At 44.8% G+C, this 25,258-nt stretch overlaps 1 protein-coding gene across 3 annotated transcripts in view; it reads right to left on the reverse strand.

Annotated features, from left to right (window-relative positions):
• The window catches only part of LOC101421274 (general transcription factor II-I repeat domain-containing protein 2B), a 105,024-nt gene that overhangs the window by 44,361 nt on the left and 35,405 nt on the right, over window positions 1-25,258 (reverse strand). For 2 of the 3 annotated variants that reach the window (XM_058285959.1, XM_058285958.2), the window contains exons 3-4: window positions 10,791-10,929; window positions 2,190-2,309 (exon numbers count right to left, since the gene is read on the reverse strand). In XM_058285959.1, the coding sequence (XP_058141942.1) occupies window positions 2,190-2,309; window positions 10,791-10,929 (259 nt within the window). The remainder of the gene's footprint in view (window positions 1-2,189; window positions 2,310-10,790; window positions 10,930-25,258) is intronic. The other variant, XM_058285960.2, reaches the window with a different exon arrangement.

A 25,258-nucleotide genomic window follows, 5' to 3' on the forward strand; every position in this document is an offset into this window, starting at 1 on the left:
GCCCAGTGGATAGGGCATCTGCCTACCACATGGGAGGTCTGCAGTTCAAACCCCGGGCCTCCTTGACCCGTGTGGAGCTGGCCCATGCGCAGTGCTGATGCGCGCAAGGAGTGCCCTGCCACGCAGGGGTGTCCCCCGTGTAGGGGAGCCCCACGCAAGAAGTGCGCCCGTGAGGAAAGCCGCCCAGCATGAAAAGAAAGTGCAGCCTGCCCAGGAATGGCGCCACCCACACTTCCTGTGCGGCTGACGACAACAGAAGCGGACAAAGAAACAAAAGCAGACAAAGAAACAAGACGCAGCAAATAGACACCAAGAACAGACAACCAGGGGAGGGGGGGAAACTAAATAAATAAATAAATCTTTAAAAAAAAAAAAAGAAGACGATGCAGCAAATAGACACAGAGAACAGACGACTGGGGTGGGGGAGGGAAGGGGAGAGAAAGAAATAAAAATTTAAAAATCTTAAAAAAAATAAAAAAATAAAAATGAAAAACATAAGAGGTCCCCATACACCCCACTCCCCACCCCCAAAAATCCCTTTCCTAATGCCCATGGAAAGTGTGGGCAGGAGGAGAGACACAGGAGGGTGGCGGCTGAAGCAATGATGACCAGCCTGTCACGCACCGGCTGGGCCAGAAGACCCAAGCTGCCTTCTAGAAGAGCCCTTCATGTGACAATGAAGAACTGGCTCTTCACTTTATGAGATTGTGGATTTTAAACTATTAAAAATATATTAGGGGGAAGCGGATATGGCTCAATGAATATAGCATCTGCCTACCACATGGTCCAGGGTTCAAACCCAGGGCCTCCTGCCCCGTGTGGAGCTGGTCCATGCGCAGTGCTGATGTGTGCAAGGAGTGTGGTGCCATGCAGGGGTGTCCCCCGCGTAGGAGAGCCCCACGTGCGAGGAGTGCACCCCGTAAGGAGAGCCGCCCTGCACAACAAAAGTGCAGCCTGCCCAGGAGTGGGGCTGCACACATTGAGAGCTGATGCAGCAAAAGATGATGCAACAAAAAGAAACAAAGATTCCCGGAGCTGCTGACAAGCATACAAGTGGACACAGAAGAACACACAGCAAATGGACACAGAGAGTAGACAATGGGGGAAAGGGGGGAAGGTGAGAGTAATAAATAAAAAATAAATCTTAAAAAAAAAAAAAAAAAAAATATATATATATATATATACACACACATATACATATATAAGGGATGGAAGCAACTGTGGCTTAATCAGCTGGGCTCCCGTCTACCATATGGGAAGCCCTGGGTTTGAATCCTGGGGCCTCCTGGTGAAGGCAGACTCGCCTACATGCTCTGGAGAGCCACTGGTCGGGGCACCGCAGAGTGCTGCCGGCCTGCAAGTGCCACGGGAAGCCAACACAGCAAGGTGATGCAACAAAAAAGAGAGACAAGCAAAAACATAGAAGAGCATATAGCAAATGGACACAGAGAGCAGACAACAAGGAAGCCACAAGTGGGAGGGGATAAATAAAAATAAATACAGACACAGAAGAACGCACAGGGAGCAGACAGCACACAAAAAGCTGTGGGGGGTGGGGGGGTGGTGGCGAGATAAAAAAATATATATATTAGGGAAATGGATGTGGCTCAACCAACTGGGCTCCCATCTACCATATAGGAGGTCCAGGGTTTGATGCCCAGGGCCTCCTGGTGAGGGCGAGCTGGCCCACGCAGTGAGCTGGCCCACATGGAGCGCAGCCATGTGGGAATGTGGTGCTGTGCAGGAGTGCTGCCCTGTGCGGGAATGCTGTCCCGTACAGGAAAGCCGCCCCGCGCAGGAAAGCCATCCCGCGCAGGAGTGCCGGCTGACATGGAGAGCTAGCACAGCGAGATGATGCAACAAGAGACACAGAGGAAAAGAAATAAGAAGATGGAGCAGAACAGGGAGATGAGGTGGCACAAGAGAGTGATCGCCTCTCTCCCACTCTGGAAGGTCACAGGATCGGTTCCCGGAGCCGCCTAAGGAGAATACAAGTAAAGAAAACACACAGAGAATGGATACAGAGAGCAAACAACGGGGGGAATAGGAGGGGGGAGGTAAGGAAATAAATAAAAATAAATCTTAAAAAATATATATATAATTAAACAGTCACATCAGTAAAATGATCTGAAATACCATCCCGCCCCTCAATAACTATGTAGAGAGCTGACGCTTGGAGTGAACATTACCATAGCAAAAGCAGAAGTAGTCCTCAACTGCTTTTCTGAGTATTTCTGTTTCTCCTGAGTCCACCTGCATCCCACTGATGGGGCACGGAGGTTTCATCTCCAGCAGCCCTTCAGCAGCGCCTGTGAACGGATGAGCAGCACAAGGTCACATCCAGGCATCTGACGATGCCCTTCCTTCAACCAAACAGCAGCAGTCTCAGTGGAGTGAGGAAACTATATGGAGGTCAGGACTGCCGCATATGCGTATGGAAATGAAATTGAGGGGTGAAAATCCTGGAAAGGAGCAGGTCACGGCAGTGGGAGCCCCAAAACCTTCATACGAATTTCTCTGATTCTTGACTGACCCCTAACCTTGACGCACAGGGTGAAATGCTAAGGAAGCGCAGCAGTTGGAAGCAAAGGAGCTGAGCAGAGATTTAAACAGCTGTGTGATCCTGGGAAAACAGAGTTTGGAATTCAAGTCCTGCCAAGTTAGAGAAGATTGTTAAGCACTTCATGAACCCCCAGAAGGAGCACACCTGAGGAATGAGTTCACATCAAGACTAGGGGGTGATGCTCCAGGAAGAAGGCCTTGTCCTAACAAACTCAAACCTCTGCATAGGCTCAAGGCAGAGTAACTTAACCAATTGCCAGAACAAAATGCAAACACATTTTTTAGCAGAGTCTACAGTGTACCAGCCATTATGTCCAGTATAAAATTTTAAAAACTAGTAGAAATGAGAAGCAGCAGGAAATGTGAAAAAAAAAATCTATGGACACAGACCCACAAATTGTTCAGATGTCAAAATTACCAGAAAGGACTTCAAAACAACTGTAATACACAAGTGAAAAAATTGACATGGGTGATGAGCAGAATGGGTGAATATATGGAGAATCCTAGGAGAGAAATGAAAATGCCTAAAAGAAAAAAAGTAAGTCTACAAATGAAAAATAATCTGAAATGGAAATTTCAAAGGATGGGCTTAACAACAGCATGCTGGGATACAGAAGGAAAAAGAATCAGTGACCTTAAAAAAAGGTCAATATAAAAGATCCAATCTGAAGCCTGGAGAGAAAAATGAATGAAAAGAAAGAATAGAGCTTTATGGTCTATGTAACAATATCAAATTTTCCATATGTGTAAATGGAGCACTAGAAAAAGAAGAATGGATCAGAATAAATACTGGAAGACAAAATGTGAAAAATGTCCAAAATTGATGAAGATATCAACCCACAGATTCAAGAATTTCCACAGACCAAGCAGGGCAAATACAAAGATCACTAGGAGAAGTATCACGGTCCAACTGATGAACACTAAATATTAAAAAGAAACAATTACAAAGAACAAGGCAGGGGAAGTGCATGTGGCCCAACTGATAGAGCATCCGCCTACCACACGGGAGGGAGGTCCAGGGTTTGGTATCCAGGGCCTCCTGGCCTGTGTGGTAAACTAGCCCATGTGCAGTGCTGCCACGCACAAGGAGTGCCGTGCCATGCAGGGGTGCCGCCTGTGTAGGGGTGCCCCACGCACAAGGAGTGTGCCCCACAAGGAAAGCCGCCCCATGTGAAAACAGCACAGCCCACCCAGGAGTGGCGCAGCACACACAGAGAGCTGACGCAGCAAGATGATGCAACAAAAAGAAACAGGCGGCAGACTTGGCGCAGTGGTTAGGGCGTCCGTCTACCACATGGGAGGTCCACGGTTCAAACTCTGGGCCTCTTTGACCCGTGTGCAGCTGGCCCATGCGCAGTGCTGATGCGCGCAAGGAGTGCCATGCCACGCAGGGGTGTCTGCCGTGTAGGGGAGCCCCATGCGCAAGGAGTGTGCCCCGTAAGGAGAGCCGCCCAGCGCGAAAGAAAGTGCAGCCTGCCCAGGAATGGAGCTACCCACACGGAGAAATGACACAACAAGATGACGCAGCAAAAAGAAACACAAATTCCTGTGCTGCTGACAAGAGAAGCGGACAAAGAAAAAGACTCAGCAAATAGACACAGAAAACAGACAACCAGGGTGGGGGGAGAAGGGGAGAGAAATAAATAAATAAATAAATAAATAAATAAATAAATAAATAAATCTAAAAAAAAAAAGAAACAGATTCCCGGTGCCGCCTGACAAGAATGCAAGTGGACAGAGAAGAACACACAGCAAATGAACACAGAGAGAAGACAACGATGTGTGTGTGTGTGTGTGTGTGTGTGTGTGTGTGTGTGTGAAGGGGAGAGAAATAAATAAAAATAAATCTTAAAAAAAAAAAAAAAGAACAAGGGTTTGGGAAGCAGATGTGGCTCAAGCAATTGGGCTCCCATCTACCATACGGGAGGTACTGGGTTTGAGTCCTAGGACCTCCTGGTGAAGGCAAGCTGGCCCAAGTAGAAAGCTGGCCTAAGAGGAGTGCTGGCCTGTGCATGAGTGTTGGCCCACGAGGAGAGCTGGTTCAGCAAGATGGTGCAACAAAAAGAGAAACAGAGGAGAGACAGTAAGACACAAACTATTCAGAATGTCAAACATCAAAGATAAAGAGAAATGCTGAGAGCAGCAAGGGAGAAGCAAACCATCACATACAAGGGACCCAGTAAACCTCGGTGAGGATTTCTCATGAGAAACCATGGAGGCAAGAAGACAGTGGTGTGACACAATTAGGATACTGTAAGAGAAAAACTGCCAGGGAAGCAGCAGTTTCAAGTGATTGGGCTGCCGTCTATCATACGGGAGGTCCAGGGTTCGATTCCCAAGGCCTCCTTATGAAGGCAAGTAGGCCCAGAAGGCGAGCTGGCCTGAGTGGAGTGCTGGCCCATGTAGCAAGTGGGCCTGCACAGGAGTGCTGGTCCGTGCGGCTGGTTCACCACGGGGAGAGCTGGCGCAGCAAGATGACGCAATAAAAACAGATAAAGAGGAGAGACAATAAGAGACACAGCAGAACAGGGAGCTGAGCTGGCACAAGAGTTTGATTACTTCTCTCCAACTCCAGAAGGTCCCAGGATTGGTTCCCGGCGCCACCTCAGAGAAGACAAGCAGACACATAGAAGAACACAGTGAATGGACATGGAAAGCAGACAAAGGGGAAGCAGGGGGATAAATAAATAAATCTTTAAAACAAAAAAAGAACAAGGGGGAGCAGGTGTAGCTCAGTGGTAGAGTGCCTGCTTCCCATGTATGAGGTCCTGGGTTCAATCCTTGGTACCTCCTATGAAAAAAAAAAAGAGAGATTAAAAAATATCACCTTCACAGGAATACAGGAATTCCTCGGACTCTGATCTAAAACAGTGGAAGCCAGAAGACAATGGAAAGACATCTTTAAAGTGATAAAAGAAAAAAAATTGTCATGCTAGAATTCTACATCAAGTGAAAATATCTTTCACAAAAGAAGGCAAATTAAGGACATTTTCTAATAAACAAAATCTGAGAGAATTTGCTACCATTAAATCCATACTATAAGAAATGCTAAAGAATGTTCTTCAGGCTATAGGAAAATAATCTCAGAATGGAAATCCTGCTCTGAAACAGGAATGAAGAGGACTAGAAATGGTACATTGTGGGTAAATATAAAATATTATTTTAAAATATTTTGAAAAGCAGTTGACTAAAACATACAAAAAATAAGGTATAATAAGATTTAGAATATAAGTAGAGCTGTTGGGAAGCAAATACAGAATCATACTATTTAAGATCCTTTCATTGTATGTCTAGTGGTATAATATTAAGTTTAGATACACTGTGATAGAGGAGGAGTGCAAATTTTACTATTCAAAAATAACTAATAAAAAATAAAAAACAAAGTACTCAATAGAGAAGATAAAATGGAATACAAAAGTATTTCTTGAGTAATCTAAAACAATACAGGAGAGTAGGAACAAAGGAATAAAAAACACATGAGACAAATAGAAAAGAAACAGTTAAGACAGAAGACTTAAACTAAATGGTATCAATAATTACATTAATTATAAACAGATGAAACAATCCAATTAAAAAGCAGAGATTTTCAGACTGATTATAACAAGACCTAACTACATTCTGTTTAAGAGACACAGTTTAAATACAAAGACACAGAAGGTTAGAAGTGGATGGACAGAAAAAGATATAACATACAAGTATTTTTTATTTTATTTTATTTTCTCTCTCTTCCCCCCAGCCCACCCCAGTTGTCTGTTCTCTGTATCTAACTGCTGTGTGTTCTTCTTTGTCTGCTTCTTCTGTTGTCAGTGGCACGGGAATCTGTGTTTCTTTTTGTTGCATCATCTTGTTGTGTCAGCTCTCTGTGTGGGTGGCGCCATTCCTGGGCAGGCTGAACTGTCTTTCGCACTGGGCGACTCTCCTTAAGGGGCGCACTCCTTGCGCGTGGGGCTCCCCTATGCGGGGACACCCCTGTGTGGCAGGGCACTCCTTGCGCACATCAGCATTGTGCATGGGCCGGCTGCACATGGGTCAAGGAGGCCCAGGGTTTGAACCGCGGACCTCCCGTGTGGGAGACGGATACCCTAACCACTGGGCCAAGTCTGCTTCCCACATACAAGTATTATACAAGTATTTATCACAGGAGGAGCCTGCTCTAATCAAGACGGAAGAGTGAGAAGTTTCAGGACTCTGTCCCCTCACTGACGCTTTGAACAGTCAGGAAGAATTGGAAGAAACATCTTTCTCAAAGCACCAGAAGACAGTTAAAAAACTTCAGAGAAAATAGCCAAAGAAATTATGGCTGAAAACGTCCCAAATTTAACAAAAGACATGACTGTACACATCCAAGACACTCAACGAATTCCAAACAGGCTAAACCCAAATAAACCCACACCACAACATATTATAATCAAATCACCAAGTACCAAAGATAGAGAGAATTCTGAAGGCCACAAGAGAGAAGCAATATGTCATGTACAACAGCCTAAACAAGAATAAATGCTGATTTCTCACTGGAGACCATGGAGGCCAGCAGGTGGTGGGATGACATATTTAAAGTATTGAAAGCAAAAAATTGCCACCCAGGAATTTTATATCCACGCCTACCACATAGGGGGTCCCTGGTTCTGTTCCCAGTACCTCCTAAAGAAGGCAGCGAGCTGACGTGACAGGCAGGTGCAGCAAGCTGATGGAACAAGATGATGCAACAACAGACAGAAAAAGGAAAACATAACGAGAGATATAACAAAGCAGGGAGCGGAGGTGGCTCCAGTGATTAGGTGCCTCCCTCCCACATCAGAGGTCCTGGGTTTCATTCCTGGTGCCTCCTAAAGAAACAAGGAAGAAAAAGAAACACAGCAATTGCAAACAACGAGGGAGTGGGGAGAAATAAACTATTAAAATCTTTTAAAAATTATGTGAAAAAGGGCAAATGCATAAAATATAATGCTAAATCAGTAGTTTGAACTCTTAAGGTATAAACATATAACTGGTAACAAGAACTACGTAACGGTGAGGGGTTGGGGATATAGAAACACAGTTTGTATACTATGAAGTTAAGTTGGTATCAAAGCAACAGAGATTGTTATAGAACAGGATATTCAATTTAAGCTTTAAGTTAACAACAAAGAATATACTAGAGAAATGCAAGCTTGTGGAAACAGAAAGTAGAACACAGGTTGCCAGAGGTAGGTGACAGGGGAATGGAGAGTTCATGCATAATGGGTGTAGGTTTTCTGTCTGGGGATATGGGAAAGTTTTGGTAATAGAGGGTGGTGAGGGTACCACACCAGCTCCACATGGGTCAAGGAGGCCCGGGTTTGAACCGCGGACCTCCCATGTGGTAGACGGACGCCCTAACCACTGGGCGAAGTCCACCGCCTGTTGTTGGTTTTTGTTAAACAGTGAAAGCAAAATATGAAAGAGCTGAATGAGCATGCCACTAACGGAAAAAGAGTGTATTTTCACAGTATTTTTCCCCATCCCATTTCCATTTAATGTCAATCAAAACACATCATTGGCCATGTAATTTTTTTAAAAAAAGCAATATGCTTGTGCACATACACCAGTTACTTTATGTACAATAAAGGAATGGTAAGGGTAAAACAGAGAAAACTACACTGTAGTAGTCAGGATGCAGTGGAACCAAAATGCAGTTTTTCTAACTGAGAATGTTTTCTTGGTCTGTAGGAACAGAGCTCTGCAGTAAAGTAGCAGGCTTCTTTTTTTTTCTTTCAGGGAATACTGGGGATTGAAACTAGGACCTTCTACGTGGGAAGCAGGCATTCAACCACTAAGCTACACCTGTTCCCCAGTAAGAATTGCTTTTCGTTTGTTTGTTTTTAGGAGGTACTGGGGATTGAACCTGCTTGAGCCAGACTGGCTTCCCTGTACATGGGAAGCTGGTGCTCAACCTCTTGAGCTACATCTGCTCCCCACGGGCTTCCTTTTTAACGGACTCCTGTTGGCTGCTGGAACACATCAATTGTATCTTCATCCTCCATTGCCAGCTGTGCAGGCATGTCCGTTTCACTGACTGGCTGCCCAGCAAATTGGAATCTGATCTGCCTCCCTGACACACCCTATGGTTCACACAGGCTCTCCTTTCTTCAGGAAGTGGCGCACATCCCTTGATCTTGGACTGCACCGCAGACCCATCCTGCCCCTCCACCTTCACGTTCGTATGAGCATTGTTCAGTCCTGACTTCTTCCTTGGGTTTCTCATCAGCCACGGCAAGAGCGAGTCTCCTCTGCTGCCGTTGCATGAAAGAGGTAGCAGGTGCACACCGTACGGGCACCCAAGCAGCACCAGCAGCGGCAGAAGCAGCAGGTGCTACAACACTACTGCGGGATGTTGCTAATGTGGGAAAGTGTGGGCGGGGGAGGGACGGGGTGTATGGGAATCCCCTATATTTTATTTGTTATTGTTTGTTTTTTCTTTTTTTCTTTTCCTATATTTTTCATGTAACATCTATGTAATCTGAAGTTTCTTTAAAATAAATGAATAAAGAAAGAGAAAGGACCAATTGCTTCATTTTTTAATCTATTTTCTTGATTGACATTCTGAATCAATCCATCAGTCTCTTCCTCTCTCTCCAGATATAAATATAGATAATGGTGTTTGTATGAACTTGGAGACAGAGATCGAAAAAGCGATACAGATTTGTTTTTCGGTGCAATATAAATGACCCTCTGCCAATCTTTGTAGATCTTCCTCTTTCCATCTTCTTTTTCTCTCTCTCCACACCTTTATACTCTGGAACAGAACTTTCTGCCCACCCCCCCCCTTTTTTTCGTTCCAGGAAATATTAAATTGCTAACTCAATACTTAGGAGAGAACCTACAGCACTAGGGAAGGTTGCCTTAAAAGGTACAGTTCCAGCACCCACAAGGGGCTTTCACTGCCGGCCACAACCACATCTGTTCATTAGCGCCACCTCTTGGACACTCGCAACACACACTGCCATGTTGGAGCTCTGGAAGTCCCAGTTAAAAACATTTGACTGCATAATGGTTATTAATGGAGGGTAATACTTGTTTCTTGACATATCTAATAAGCCCTGAGTTTTTTTTTTTCAAGATTTATTTTATTTATTTCTCTCCCCTTCCCCCCCGCCCCGCCCCAGTTGTCTGTTCTTTGTGTGTTCTTCTTTTTTGTCTGCTTCTGTTGTTGTCAGCGGCATGGGAATCTGTGTGCTTTTTTGTTGTTGTTGCATCATCTTGCTCTGCCAGCTCTCCGTGTGTGCGGCGCCATTCCTGGGCAGGCTGCACTTTCCTTCGTGCTGGGCGGCTCTCCTTACGGGGCGCACTCCCTGCGCATGGGGGTCCCCTACATGGGGGACACCCATGCATGGCAGGGCATTCCTTGCGCACATCAGCACTGCGCATGGGCCAGCTCCACATGGGTCAAGGAGGCCCGGGGTTTGAACCGCGGACCTCCCATGTGGTAGACGGGACGCCCTAACCACTGGGCCAAGTTCGCTTCCAGCCCTGGGTTTTTAAATTCTTTTAATGTAGGCTGAATATATTTAAATGCAGGTTTATTTTAAGGAATTAAAGATAATTTACTTTATGTTCTTCAGATTTATTCCACAAAATTGGAACACTGGGAAGCAGATGTAGCTCAATTGATTGGGCTCCTGTCTACCATATGGGAGGTCCCGGGTTTGATTCTTGGGGCCTTCTGATGAGGGCAAGCACTGAGCTGACCCAACAAGATGACTCGACAACAACAAAAAAAGAGACACAGAGGAAAGACAATGAGAGACACAACAAACCAGGGAACTGAGGTGGCTCAAGTGAGTGGGTGCCTCTCTCCCACGTTGGAGGTCCCAAGATTGGTTCCCAGTGCCTCCTAAACTGAAGATGAGAAGAGAAGTCAAGCAGACACAGAAGACTGCACAGTGAATGGACAGAGAGCTGACAGTGACAGCAGGCACCAAGGTGAGGGGGATAAATAAATAAAAAATAAATTTTTAAAAATAAACAAAACAAACAACAGAAACATCCTGGAATACTGCTGAGGACATGGTACAAAATATAGGGACCATTCTTTGTGAACACTGCAGAGGCAAGTAGCTATTCTTTTTGTATGCCGAGTCAAAGGAGATGTGTCAGACAGTTTTTAGGATAATGCTCACGATACTTCAGAAAAAAAGATTACGTGTTTTGCTTGCAAACATTTTATGTACGCTCTAAAGATTACAAAGGATAAGATTATTAACACTTACAGTATTTTGCAAAATCTTTCTGGAAATCCGTCCTGGCATTGACAAAAGCGCGTCCCTTTTCAGTTCCCACAACGAACACGTCTGCTCCGTACATTGCAATGCAGGCCACTTCAGCCTTGGACTTGGCCAGTTCTTTACACTGAAATAGAACCAAAGCATGATGTGTTATACTCAAGGTCAGATCCAGATTTTGTGGGGCCTGAGGAGCCTGCTTTAAGAGAAGAATACAAAATTAGATACAAAAAGGAGTATCTATCTAGAATTAGAAAAATTATACACATGCACAAATTTATCAAGCAAATGTCATAAACATAAAACCCTGAGCAGAACATAATATTTTCACTAACTACCTGAGATGCCTCTCCAACATGACATTTCTTCTCTATAATTCTGGCTGCACACTTTTTGCTTACCTCTTCCTATGAGAACAAATTCATAAAATCAACTTTTATGGAGAGATAGTATTTCCTCCAGCACACTTGATCACATTTTAAAATTATGGATGGCAGAGATGCATAAAACATGCAACTTCATACCACACGCCTGCTACTCAGAGTAGCGTTAAAGGTTTATACCCTACAGACAAGAACGCCAATAAACTCTATTTGTGTAATTCCTATGCCAATTAAAAGACCGTGTGCTGTATTTATAACTGTGCATGCTGCAATACCGAGTATACTCCTGATCAGAGAGGACATTCTTTTAAGATTGAAAAAACACCTCTCAATTTCTCTGTTTCCCCTGCTATACATAGCTGCTGTTTCTGGCTATTATTGTACATGTTGTCCATTTATCACCAAAAAAATTTTTCAAATAATTACACCACTCAAAAAAAACCCCAAAACCTCCATACCCGTAGCAGTTTGATATGGTTATGAATTCCAAAAATAGATATTGGATTATGTTTGTGATCTGGTCTATACCTGAGCATGATTAAGTTATGATTAGGGTGTTGATTGGGCCACATCATTAGGCCAATCATCACAGATAAAAGGCATGGCAAAGGACAGAGTTGAGGGTTTTTTTTTTATTTGCTTGTTTGTTTATTTCTCTCCCCTTCCCTCCCCCCGCCCTAGTTGTCTGCTCTCTGTGTTCATTTGCTGTGTCTTCTTCTTTGTCTGCTTCTGTTGTTGGCAGCGGCACCGGGAATCTGTGTCTCTTTTTGTTGCGTCATCTTGTTGTGTCAGCTCTCCGTGTGTGTGGCGCCATTCCTGGGCAGGCTGCACTTTCTTTCGCGCTGGGCGGCTCTCCTTACGGGGTGCACTCCTTGCGCGTGGGGCTCCCCTACGCGGGGGACACCCCTGCATGGCAGGGCACTCCTTGCTCGCATCAGCGCTGCGCGTGGGCCAGCTCCACACGGGTCAAGGAGGCCCAGGGTTTGAACCGCAGACCTCCCATGTGGTAGGCGGACGCCCTATCCGTTGGGTCAAGTCTGCTTCCCAGTTGAGGGTTCTGACATCAGAGTTTTGATGTTGGAGTTTGATACTGAAACCTCAAGCTGGAGCCCCGGGAAGTAACTCACAGAGGAAAGAGTAGTCAGCCCCATGAAGAGAGGATCCCTGAGCCCAGGAAGAAGCAAGTCCTGGGAAGCGAGGAACCCTGAACCCAAAGAGAAGCAAGATCCTGGAAAAGAGGAACCCAGGAAGCCTGAACCCTCGCAGATGTCGGTAGCCATCTTGCTCCAACAAATGAAAATAGACTTTGGTGAGGGAAGTAACTTACGCTTTATGGCCTGGTATCTGTAAGCTCCTACCCCAGATAAATACCCTTTATAAAAACCAACCAATTTCTGGTATTTTGCATCAGCACCCCTTTGGCTGACTAATACAATACCCATTAGCATTCCTTCCCCAGCCCCACATAACCACTAATTTAATTTCACCTTTATAAATTGATTAAATTTACATTCTGTATTAGTGGAATCATATAATAAGTAGTACTTTGTGTCTGGTTTCTTTCACTTAGCATAATGTTTATTTGGTGTGATATTAACATTTTCTTTCTTTTTCAAAGATTTATTATTATTATTTTTCCCCCACCACCTCATTGTTTGCACTTGCTGTGTTTGTTTGTCGTCTTTGTTTCTTTGGGAGGCACTGGGAACCAAACCCTGGACCTCTGATGTGGGAGGGCGGCGTCTAATTGCTTGAGCCACTTCCATTACCAGCTTTGTTGTATCTCTCATTATGTTTTTCCTCTTGTGTCTCTTGTTGCATCAGCTTGCCCCGTGTGCCTGCTGCGCCAGCTTGTTATCTTCTTTAGGAGGCACTGGGAACTGAACCAGGGACTTCCCATGTGGTAGGTGGGGGCCCAATTGCTTGAGTCCCATCTGCTTTCCAATAATAACATTTTAAAGAAAAATCCCGCCCCCCCCAAGATGGCTCCCTTGTCTGTTTGCTTATTGTTTTTGCTTGTTATCTGCTCATTGTTTTTTTCTTTTTGCTCGTTGTCTGTTTTTTCTTTAGGAGGCATCAGGAACCAAACCTGAGACCTCCCATGTGGCAGGAGGGCATGCAACTGCTTGAGCCACGTCTGCTCCTGATACTAACATTTCTAGTATTAACACACATTTGTTAAAGTTCAAAGAAAAACGGTCTTATGTATGCAATTTTGCCCACATTCATATTTCACATGCGGTTTTACTACACTACACAGTTCCATGTTACATTTTTTACCTTTCCTATTAGTAATATATATGACCTTAGACTTTTCCTTTAAATCACTATCATACCCATATAATAGTACTGCTAGTTACAAACATTATCTCGTCCTTTCAACTTGTCTATTCATTTCCAAAGATTAACACATGTCCTTTTTACCAAGTCTGCACAAGTTCACCCTCAACTTTCCATTCTCTGAAATAATTCTCTTTTCTGGTGACCCATATTCAAGTTAGTAATTCATAGATTACACAATGCAGTTAGTTCATAGTAGCACAATTGTACAGTATTTGTCCCTGTGTGTCTGGTTTGCTTCACTCAACATAATGCCCTCCAGGTTCATCCATGTTGTCATATGCTTTATGACTTCATTTCTTCTGACAGCTGCATAATATTCCATCAAGTGGGTAAACCAGTTTGTTTATCCATTCCTCAGTTGATAGGCACATGGGTTGCTTTTATCTTCTGGCAATCGTGAATAACACTGCTCTGAACATTTGTGTGCAGATGTCTGTTCATGTCACTGCTCTCAGTTCTGCGTATATACCTAGTAGTGGTATTACCAGGTCACGGGGCAGGTCTATATTCAACTTCTTTGTGAACAGTCCTCCACAGTGGCTGTACCATTCTACATTCCCACCACATCCTCTCCAACACTTGTAGTTCTCTGTCTTTTTAATAGTGACCATTATGATAGGTGTGAAGTGATATCTCATCGTAGTTTTGATTTGCATCTCCCTAATCATTAGTGATATTGAGCATTTTTTCATGCATTTTTTTGCTATTTGTATTTCTTCTTTGGACAGATGTCTATTCAAGTCTTCTGTCCATTTTTTAATTGGGTTGTTTGTCTTTTTATTGTTGAGTCATAACATCTCTTTATATCCTGGGTATTAAACCGTTATATATCATGTGATTTCCAAGTATGTTCTCCCATTGAGTCAGCTGCCTTTTCATCCTTGTATTAGTCAGCCAAAGGGGTGCTGATGCAAAATACCAGAAATTGGTTGGTTTTTATAAAGGATATTTATTAGGGGGAGGAGCTTACAGATACCAGGCCATAAAGTATAAGTTACTTCCCTCACCAAAGTCTATTTTCATGTGTTGGAGCAAGATGGTTGCTGACGTCTGTGAGGGCTCAGGCTTCCTGGGTTCCTCTGGGCTCAGCTCCTCTGGTTTCTCCACAAGGTCAGCTGTAGACTATCAGGCGAATGGCTCTGTCTCTCTCCCTGGGGCTCCAGCTTCAGCATCAAACTCCAACATCAAAATTCCAACATTAAAAGCCCCCAACTCTGTCCTTTGCCATGCCTTTTATCTGTGAGTCCTCACCCTTTGGTATATCGCCCTACTGGCAAAGAGGTTTACATGATTACTTAATCAAGGATACCTCTGAATCCAATATAATCTAATACGCCCAGAGGAAAAGATCAGTTTACAAACATAATCCAGTATTTCTTTTTGGAATTCATCAATAATATCAAACTGCTACGCCCAACCCTCTCAATTCCAAAAAGACATTACAATATTAAAAAACACACACAAAAAACTTAAATCAGTTACAATGCAACTACTAAATCATATCACAATCAATTTAAAGAAACACAGTTTGCCTTGGGGCAAAGTCCTGTCTGCTATAGAACTCTGAAACTTACAAAACAATTTATCTGTTTCCAAGACACAAATGGACAGACATAGGATAAACATTTTCATTACAATAAGGAGAAACTGGGAGGGAAACAAGAGTCACGGGTCCTCTATAGTTCAGTAAACCTGCAGGGCATCCTATATTCAATTTCTGTCTGAGAGTCATTCTTAAGATGACGGTTTCTTCTCTTTGGGGCCATATAGGGACCCACCCTTTCCACAGTCTTGCCCAATGGCCATTTTCTTGGCTCCACCCTCATTCAGCATTTGGGTGTCCACCAAGCTCCAGACCTCTCCCTCCAAGAGTGTTGGGGTGATTGCCACACTTCACCCAATCTTTGTGATGAGTCTTAACCACCCTAGTACAGTGATATGAAGACAACATTCCCCCTAACCTTTGGCATACAGGCTCAACCTTCTGAGAGCAATGAGATGACCACCTGACCTTCCCTAACCTTTGGGGGACAGGTCCACCCCTCTCAGACCTGTGGGGTGCTGACCTTAACTGCCCTAATTCTTGGGGAATGTGCTCTACTCTTTCTGTAATCTAGGGAAGCAAAATTCTCCCAGAACATTGGACAGGAACATCCACCCTCTTCAACTGCTGGGGCAAACTCACCCTCTCTGTACACATGGGTGGGGTTCCTCTCTTGGCTCAAGGTGAAGTCTTAATTCCAGATCTCAGCTTCCATGGTTTTCCTCTTAAAGCTCTTTCTCCTTCAATCTCTCCTTTCCATGTCCTTTTTATTACAGGCTGACAGTGGTTTTGTTCATACAGCTCTCTCAAAAAGTCTGTTGGGGGAAGCGGACTTGGCCCAGTGGTTAGGGCATCCGTCTACCACATGGGAGGTCCCCGGTTCAAACCCCGGGCCTCCTTGACCCGTGTGGAGCTGGCCCATGTGCAGTGCTGATGCGTGCAAGGAGTGCCCTGCCACGCAGGGGTGTCCCTGCACTGGAGAGACCCACGCGCAAGGAGTGCGCCCCTTAAGGAGAGCCGCCCAGCGCGAGAGAAAGTGCAGCCTGCCCAGGGATGGTACCGCCCACACAGAGAGCTGACACAACAAGATGATGCAACCAAAAGAGACATAGATTCCTGTGCCACTGACAACAACAGAAGCGGACAAAGAACATGCAGCAAATAGATACAGAGAGCAGACAACTGAGGCAGGGGGGAGAAGGGGAGAAAAATAAATAAATAAATAAATAAATCTTAAGGGAAAAAAAAAGTCTGTTGGTTTAGCATGCAGGAGGCAGGGGTCCAAGCCATCAGACAGTAAAACTTTCCACAAGTCTTTCCTAAATAACTGCATCTTCAATCTTGATTTATCAGTTCCAAGTTTAGTCAAGTCCTCCAATAGGGCACCTTCACCTGGGAGCTTGATTTCCAGAGGCTTAGAATTTCCAGAATCAGTTTCTGTTTCCTTTGTGCCCAACAGTTCAGTCCTCAGCATCTCTCTCTCGTCTAGCATTTTGCTATAAACTGCATCCAGAAGCCAAGCTGCATTCTCCAGGTTTACTTTGGAAATTTTCTCAGCTAAATGTCCAGGCTTGTCATTTTCAAATTCTGCCTTCCATGAAATACCAGGAGTTAATCTTGCTAAGTTCTCTGGAACTTTAAAACATGGATCACCTTTCCTCCAGTTTCCAATAATAGTTTCCTCAATCAGCATCCCACAATTCCTCCAAAAAATATCCTTTACCCATTTATAAAACCTTTCCAGCATTTCGGCAATTGCAAAAGCACTTCCCCACTCCTCAGGACCAAATTCTGTATTAGTTGACCAAAGGGGTGCTGATGAAAATACCAGTAATTGGTTGGTTTTTTATAAAGGGTATTTATTTGAGTTAGGAGCCTACAGATAGTAGGCCATAAAGCATAAAGCATAAGTTACTTCCCTCACCGAAGTCTATTTTCATTTGTTGGAGCAAGATGGCTGCTGACATCTGAGGGTTCAGGCTTCCTGGATTGCTCCCTTCCAGGGTCTTGCTTCTCTCTGAGTTCAAGGTTCCTTTCTTCCTGGGGCTGGCTTCTCTTTCCTCTATGAGCTGACTTCCTGGGGCTCCAGCCTAAGGCTTTGGCATCAAACTCCAACATCACAACTCCAACGTCAGAAACCCTCAACTCTGTCCTTTGCCATGCCTTTTATCTGTGAGTCCCTGCCCACCAAGGGGTGGGGACTCAACACACTAATCATAACTCAATCATGCCCTGGTACAGATCAGATTGCAAACATAATCCAATATCTATTTTTGGAATTCATAACCATATCAAACTGCTACAGTGAATTTACTCTGATGGCCACTTTCTCCCTCTAGCCTATTTTTATTTCACAGCTCTTCTTTGATATTTGGTTCAACTTACTATAATACTTTCAAATTGCCCAGCTTAAGTTATCAAAAACAGGCCAAGGACTCACTAACGGGGCACAGATTTTCTCCCAGGAGTTTGGGTTAAGAGGGACCTAAAAGAGTTTTCCTCTGTGCAATTTCTGGATTGGCCAGCAGATGACGCTCATCAGCATACTTTTCCTCCGAGGTGTTTCTTTCAGTCACCATTTTCCTGTGTTTTGGTCTGGCCAGAGGCAAGATTCAAAGCAGGTTCTGCTGGCCGAATTCACTGAAGAGAAGCCACCCGACTCCCTCTCCCTATTCCCTTGTACCAGATGACAGGGAGGAAGAGGCTGTTCCCCTCTCAGTCACCTGTGGAGAGCCAGAGATTTTACCCCAGCTTAATATCTTAGGTGTGCGGGAAGGGAGGCTTTCCCAGCAACCGTGGGGGTTTGGTGACTCATGTTCGTTGCTTCAGGTGTTTCGTCTCTCTGTCCCTCGCCCTCCTGGGAGTTGTGTAGCACTGTCCTGGTCTGCTGACCCCCAAAGCAGGTCTCTCGGAAGCTCTTAGCCCTTTCTCCATTTTTTTTCGGTGAGAGAGTTGAGCCCCGCCTGCCTCATGTGACTCCATCTTCCTGGAACTAGCTCAGGACTTCCATTTTGACAAGTCCTCAAGGAGGACCAACGCCTCTGCTTACATGGTTCACGTTCAATGTCTAGAAGGGACCTCCACTGTCTGATGTGGTCACGAGGGCTCTTCTAAGGAAAACAGGGAGGCAGGAGGCGAGGGGCAATGGAGCCAGAAGTCAGGGTGGTGGTGTTGCTGGAAGGCAAGGCACATGTGGAGAAAGAAAAGCACAGCCTCTCCTCTAGACCTGCTGGCTCCGTGCAGTTAAAGCCTCGATTCTCTTCTGCCACCACATACTTCTGGAGTCGAGCACCATTTACCACATTCAGACCTCATACAAGCTCAGAGCTTGCACCTTGACGTAACGTTCCAAATGAGCTGCTGCAGTGGCCCAGACCATACTTGTACCAGGATGTCTAACTTCAAGTTACCTATACACAGAAACAGCAGCAAGCCACAAAACACTTCCACTAAACTAAAACTAAAAGTGTCCCCAACTTAGCTGTCCCTTACTAAGACCCCAGAGATGCCCATCACCTGACCAAGGAGACTGTGCTTGGCAGAATAATGGCCCCTCCAAAGGTGAGCATGTCTTCATCGCCGGAAGCTGGGAGGACTTAACCGGTGTGATTAAGGGACTTTACCAGTGTGATTAAGTTAGGGATCTTGACATAGGGAGATTATTCTGGATTGTCCAGGTAAGCCCAGTGTGACCACAAGGGCTCCTAATAAGGAAAAGGAGGAGGCAGGAGAGCAGTGTAGCTCAATGGCTGAGCACCTGCTTCCCATGTATGAGGTCCTGGGTTCAGTCCCCAGTATCTCCTAAAAAGAAAAAGGTATAACCCAGTGATTTAAAAATAATAATAATTTTTAAAAAAGAGGGGGGCAGGAAGAGATGTGACAGTGGAATCAAAAGTCAGCATGGGGCAGTGGATGTGATTCAAGCAGTCGAGTGCCTGCTTCCCATACGGGAGGTCTTGGGTTCGATTCCCAGTGCCTCCTAAAACAAAATCCAAACAACCAGCAAACAAATGAAAAAACTAACTCAGGGGAGCTGATGTGGTTCAGTGGTTGAGTGCCAGCTTCTCACCTTCAAGATTCTCGGTTCAATCCCCAGCCCTGGTACCTCAAAAATAAATAAACAAATAAACAAAATAAGGAAGTCAGGGTGATGGGATTGCTGGAAGGGGCCACAAGAGGGCATGCAGTCCTGGCAACACCCTGATTTTGGCCCCGCAAAACCCATTTTCTGATCTCCAAAACTCTAAGATAATACATTTGCATGTGGTTTGTTTTTTTTTCAAAAGGCATAAGGTTTATTAGGGGTAATGACTATGAAAGATAAAAGAGGAAGAAAGCTGTAGCAATTTGATATTACTGATGAATTCCAAAAAGAAATACTGGATTATATTTGTAAGATGATCTTTTCCTCTGGGTATATTAGATTATACTGGACTCATAGATTAACTTAAGTAATTATGTAAACCTCTTGTGCCAGTAGGGTGTTGAGTCCCCACCCTCTGGTGGGTGGGGACTCACAGATAAAAGGAATGGCAAAGGACAGAGTTGAGGGTTTTTAATGTTGGAGTTTGATGCTGAAGCCTTAAGCTGGAGCCCCAGGAAGTAAGCACATAGAGGAAAGAGAAGCAAGCCCCAGGAAGAGAGGAACCCTGAACCCAGAGAGAAGCAAGACCCTGGAAGGGAGAAACCCAGAAAGCCTGAACCCTGGCCGACATTCACAGCCATCTTGCTACAACATGTGGAAGGAGACTTTGGTGAGGGAAGTAACTTATGCTTTATGGCCTGGTATCTATAAGCTCCTCCCCCAAATAAATACCCTTTATAAAAAGCAACCAGTTTCTGGTATTTTGCATCAGCAGCCCTTTGGCTGACTAATATAGAAGCAGAGCAGACAGGGGAAAATTTCAAACTGTGATGCATATCTGCAACTTTTCTAAGATTATAGTAGTAGCGGCCGCTTGACCCCTGCTTGGAATCCTCTTCAAATGTCAAAATGATTTTCCAGATGGAGCAGATGGAGGCAGTGGCCGAGGCCAGAGGTGCCAGCAGGGTGGAGGCAGTGGCCCACCGCTCGGCCCTGGTGTGGGGGGCCTCCCGGGCGCTAGTGCAGGAAGGGCCATGCTGGGAAAGGAGGAGCCCTTGTGCAGCCTTCCTAACAGCTTCTGGTGCTGCCAGAGTAGACAGGCTGGGACTGGAGGCTTCAGGCTTCTGGGCGAGCACTTGCCTGCCCTCTCCATCACCCTGGAGCTTCCTGAGCTGCTGCTCCTCACGGGAGCCGTGCAGGGTCCTGAAGGAGAGGCAGAGGTTTTCCAGGGGCCCCATGTGACTCTCAAGGATGGTGGGGGAGGGTGGGTGTCCCCTGACCCTTGCGGAGGACAAAACAGAGCTCAGGCTGCAGGTCCAGGGGCCTGAAGGTCCAGGTGTCAGGGACAGAAAGTTTCCCAGTTGCGAGAAGGTACAAGAACAACAAGCAAAGCTCGGGTGTTTCTTCTGTGCCAGCAGTGACAATCAAAGGTGGAATTCCACTTCTCTTAGCTCACTTGCTGCCTTCCTTCTGACCCACCTTCCTCAGGCTTACCTTCTATCCATTCACACTGAACATCCCATTTTCCCACAAAAATATCAGCCAACACCTGTGTTGTCTTGGTTGTTCCTTAACTTAAAGCTTCAGTCAAATCTGTGTCTTTGTATTATTTGTTGTAGCAGCCAAAGGAAATGAATACAGGGGCTGAGCCTTCAAAGTTGGTGAGAAGGGAGACAGCAGCCTTAACTGGCTGTAGTTAAAATATCTTACTTGAGCAAATTTTACAAGATATCGCACACATGCCTCTTCTGTCACTTTTACTGAACCTGTGGTTGGCGCAGGAGTTGGTGTATACTCAGGAGACCTGAATCTCTGGACTGTCCATGTGCCAGCTGGGCCCTGAGCCTCAGCAGAGTTGTAACTCCTATTCTTTGGTTTGTTGGACTTAACCAAGTCAGCTAACAGGTCGGCGAGGATGGTCACCCACCACACCAGGGAACCGAGAGAGTCTACAACTGCAAGCAGGAGAATCCCATCATCAGCCATGTGGGATCTAAGCCCCTCTTGATTTAGAGGTGGAGTGGACATCGCCATACCAGGGTCCTCAGGATGGAGGAATAAAATATGGATTAGAGTGGACTTAGTGGTATTCTGCTGTGGAATTATTGTGACTCTAGCAATGGAAGAAATTATATCACTGATGTGGAGACAGTGGCCTTGGGAGTTGATGAGGGCATGGAGAGGGAAAAAGAGGTGTGATATGGGGGCATTTTTGGGACTTGGAGTTGTCCTCAATGATATTGCAGGGACAGATGCAGGACATTATATATCCTGCAATAACCCACTGAATGGACTAGGAGAGAGTGTAAACTACAACATAAACTATAATTCATGCTGTGCAGCAGTGCTCCAAAATGTATTCATCAAATGCAATTAAAGTACCACACTGATGAAAGAGGTTGTTGATGTGGGAGGAGTGTGGGGTGGTGGGGAGTGAGGGTATATGGGAACCTCTTATATATTTTTTTTCTTTATTTTTTTAATATTACATTAAAAAAATATGAGGTCCCCATAAACCCCGAACCCCCCTCACCTCACTCCTCCCCCCATAACAACAATCTCCTCCATCATCATAAGACATTCATTGCATTTGGTGAATACATCTCTGAGCACCGCTGCACCTCATGGTCAATGGTCCACATCATAGCCCACACTCTTGCACATTCCACCCAGTGGGCCATGGGAGGACACATAATGTCCAGTAACTGTCCCTGTAGCACCACCCAGGACAACTCTAAGTCCCCAAAACACCCCCACATCTCATCTCTTCCTCCCACTCCCTACCCCCAGCAGCCACCATGGCCACTTTCTCCACACCAATGCCACATTTTCTTCGATTACTAAACACAATAGCTCATGAATAGAATATCAGTAAGCCCACTCTAATCCATACTCTATTCCTCCATCCTGTGGACCTTAGAATGGTTGTGTCCACTCCACATCTATATCAAGAGGGGGCTTAGATTCCAGATGGATGCTGGATGCAGTTCTCCTGCTTTCAGTTGCAGGCAGTCTTAGCTCCCTGGTGTGGTGGTTGACCTTCTTCACCTCCATGTTAGCTGAGTGGGGTAAGTCCAATAAACCAGAGTGTAGGAGTTGCAAGTCTGTTGAGGCTCAAGGCCTGGCTATCACATGGTCAGTCCAGAGATTTAGGTCCCCTTGTTATACATTAAACCCCAGCACCAACTACAGTTCCAGTAAAAGTAAAAGGAGAGACTTGTGGACAAAGATCACATCTAAATCCAGCTCCATCGCACAGAAACACAAACTACAAAGTTGGGCCAACTGAGATGGCACTGAACTCCATCTGCCATGACCATAGAACCTGTGGGTTTCTGTAGCCCTCAGAAGAACCAATACCTGGGGTTGTATCTACTTTATCTGTCTCTGGGACTCTGCTCAGGTGCGCATAAGGGCAACCCTTCTAATAACCTGCCGGCTCTTTTTGGAGACTCATAGCCATATAAACTCATTTGTCCTTTCCATTTCCCCCTTGATTCAGGTCAAAAAGCATTTTTAACTCCTGATATTATATGTTAACTGAGATATTCTGCTGGTCAGAGTTGACCCTTTTATTCAAGGTCATTTTCTAGTTACATCATCAACTGGTACTTGGTAGTAATCCCTCGGCGCCAGGGAGGCTCATCCCCGGGAGTCATGTCCCACACTGGGGGGAAGGTAACACATTTACATGCTGAGTTTCAACTGGTACTTGGTAGTAATCCCTCGGCGCCAGGGAGGCTCATCCCCGGGAGTCATGTCCCACACTGGGGGGAAGGTAACACATTTACATGCTGAGTTTGGCTTCGAGACTGGCCACATTTGAGCAACATGGAGGCTCTCAGGAGGTAACTCTTAGGCATCCTGCAGCTCTAGGCCTTGTTCTTATTTCAGGTGCACAGGCTCACAAGCATAGTCATTAGTATCAAGGGCTCATTGTTGGACCTTCCTTCTTTTTTGGTCTTTGCCGTTGGACCTGGGGGATTGCTGCTGTTCCTTTAGGGACTGTGATAGAGCTCCCCTGGCGAGGAACTCAGCACTCCCTCAGTTGTTGTTTTAAATTGTAACCACTATGAAAATATCCAAACATTTTTATGTACCCTGCATATATGTCCTGTAGGACTCCCTGCCAACCATGTGTCCCCTCTCAATAACATCCCACACCAGTATTCCTCCCCTGCCATTGTTGAACCTCTGTGATCCAAAACTTCTTTAAAAGTGAAGCTCAATATATTGCTAGGTTCCATTAATAGTAAATGGAATATAGTGATGAGTTTAAAGGTTAGATATAGAATACATACTAATTTAGAAAAATTAAGGCAAAAATAAATTGGGGAATCAAAAAATTAAAAAATACAAAAGCTTTGTTTTTGATATTTTGCCTTCCACCACTGCAATAAGTGTTGCCCTGTATGCAAATTGGCAAGGCAACTACTTCCGTCTTTTCTTAGTGTCTATCTATCTTTTTCTTTGTTTTTTTACTAATTATTAAGCTTATCTTCATGAAAGTTTTAGATCACAGTAATTCATATATACAATATACAGTACTCCCACATATCCAACATAAAACCCTTTTCCCTTCCAGAGCAATAATGTTTTTACATAGTCATATTATATTTACTGAAACTGATGTACAAATATTGAGACAATAGCTTTCAAATAAGGTAACATTTGAGTTTACATTGTAGTTTATATTTTAGACTATACAATTTTCGAAATTTTTAGTTATCTTATGTTTTACATTATGATTTACATTTTAGCCTATCAGCCCCTATATATTTTTGGTGTTATTTAACATGTCTTATATCCATCCTTGCGTACTCTTGTGGAACACTATTGCCCACACAGTTACATTGGTTCCATCTATTCAGTACCTCTTTCCCCCTCCCCTCAGGGCCCACAGTGACAGTCAATCTTCATTGCTTGAAGGGCCATGTTCAGAGATACTTGCAACGTGTTGAGGGCTTGACATGCTCTACTGCCCTAAAGCACTGGGAGCCACCATTTCTCTCGAGAGATACAATTCCCTTTATTTGAGAACATCAGTCCTCCCCAGGATGTGGGTATACCTCCACTCTCATTATATGAGTCTCTATCCAATGATATAACCCACTATGGCAAAATGAGCATTCACATACTCCTAGGAGCCTATCCTGCATCGGATTATCCCCTTTAAGCATCTTAAATAGGTAACCTTCCTTATTATATTTTTGAAAAAGTTTTCTCAGCATTATACTCTCAACCAAATACCTGACAAACTCCTATGTTCATATGTTGCCCCACCTTCCCCCCAATTTCTTGGGCAAGGAAGGGATAAAATGGGGGAATAGGGTTATCTTTGGGTGGGGCTTTGCAGGCTTGAGGGGGGCTAGGGATGGGAGGATGGGTAATATTGCCCTCATATTTTTTTTTTTTTTTTAAGATTTATTTATTTAATTTCCCCCTCTCCCCTGGTTGTCTGTTCTTGGTGTCTATTTGCTGCGTCTTGTTTCTTTGTCCGCTTCTGTTGTCGTCAGCGGCACGGGAAGTGTGGGCGGCGCCATTCCTCGGCAGGCTGCACTTTCTTTCACGCTGGGCGGCTTTCCTCACGGGCGCACTCCTTGCGCGTGGGGCTCCCCCACGCGGGGGACACCCTTGCGTGACACGGCACTCCTTGCGCGCATCAGCACTGCGCATGGCCAGCTCCACACAGGTCAAGGAGGCCCGGGGTTTGAACCGCGGACCTCCCATGTGGTAGACGGACGCCCTAACCACTGGGCCAAAGTCCGTTTCCCGCCCTCATATTTTTTAATGTAACATTTGGTGTGATCTATGTATCTTTAAGAAAAAAAAAAGATTAAAAAGAAAAAAAAACCAGCACATTGCTGGGACCTGATGGCTTGGAAGGGGCCGTGCAAGGGAGGAGCCCTGATGTTTAAGCTTCATTAGCTTCCTGGCAAATCTACTGCTCTCTGTGACAAATGAACCACAAATCCAACACTTAATCTATTAATAAAGGATGTTATCAGTTTCTAGCCTTAATTAGGTCATCATCTATAGTAAAGATGTTCTTAAGAACAACTTTTTCTCATTATAAAATATGCATATTATAAAAATTTTATCA

This window comes from Dasypus novemcinctus, chromosome 23 (genome assembly GCF_030445035.2).
Source record: "Dasypus novemcinctus isolate mDasNov1 chromosome 23, mDasNov1.1.hap2, whole genome shotgun sequence".
Taxonomy (NCBI): Eukaryota; Metazoa; Chordata; class Mammalia; order Cingulata; family Dasypodidae; genus Dasypus; species Dasypus novemcinctus.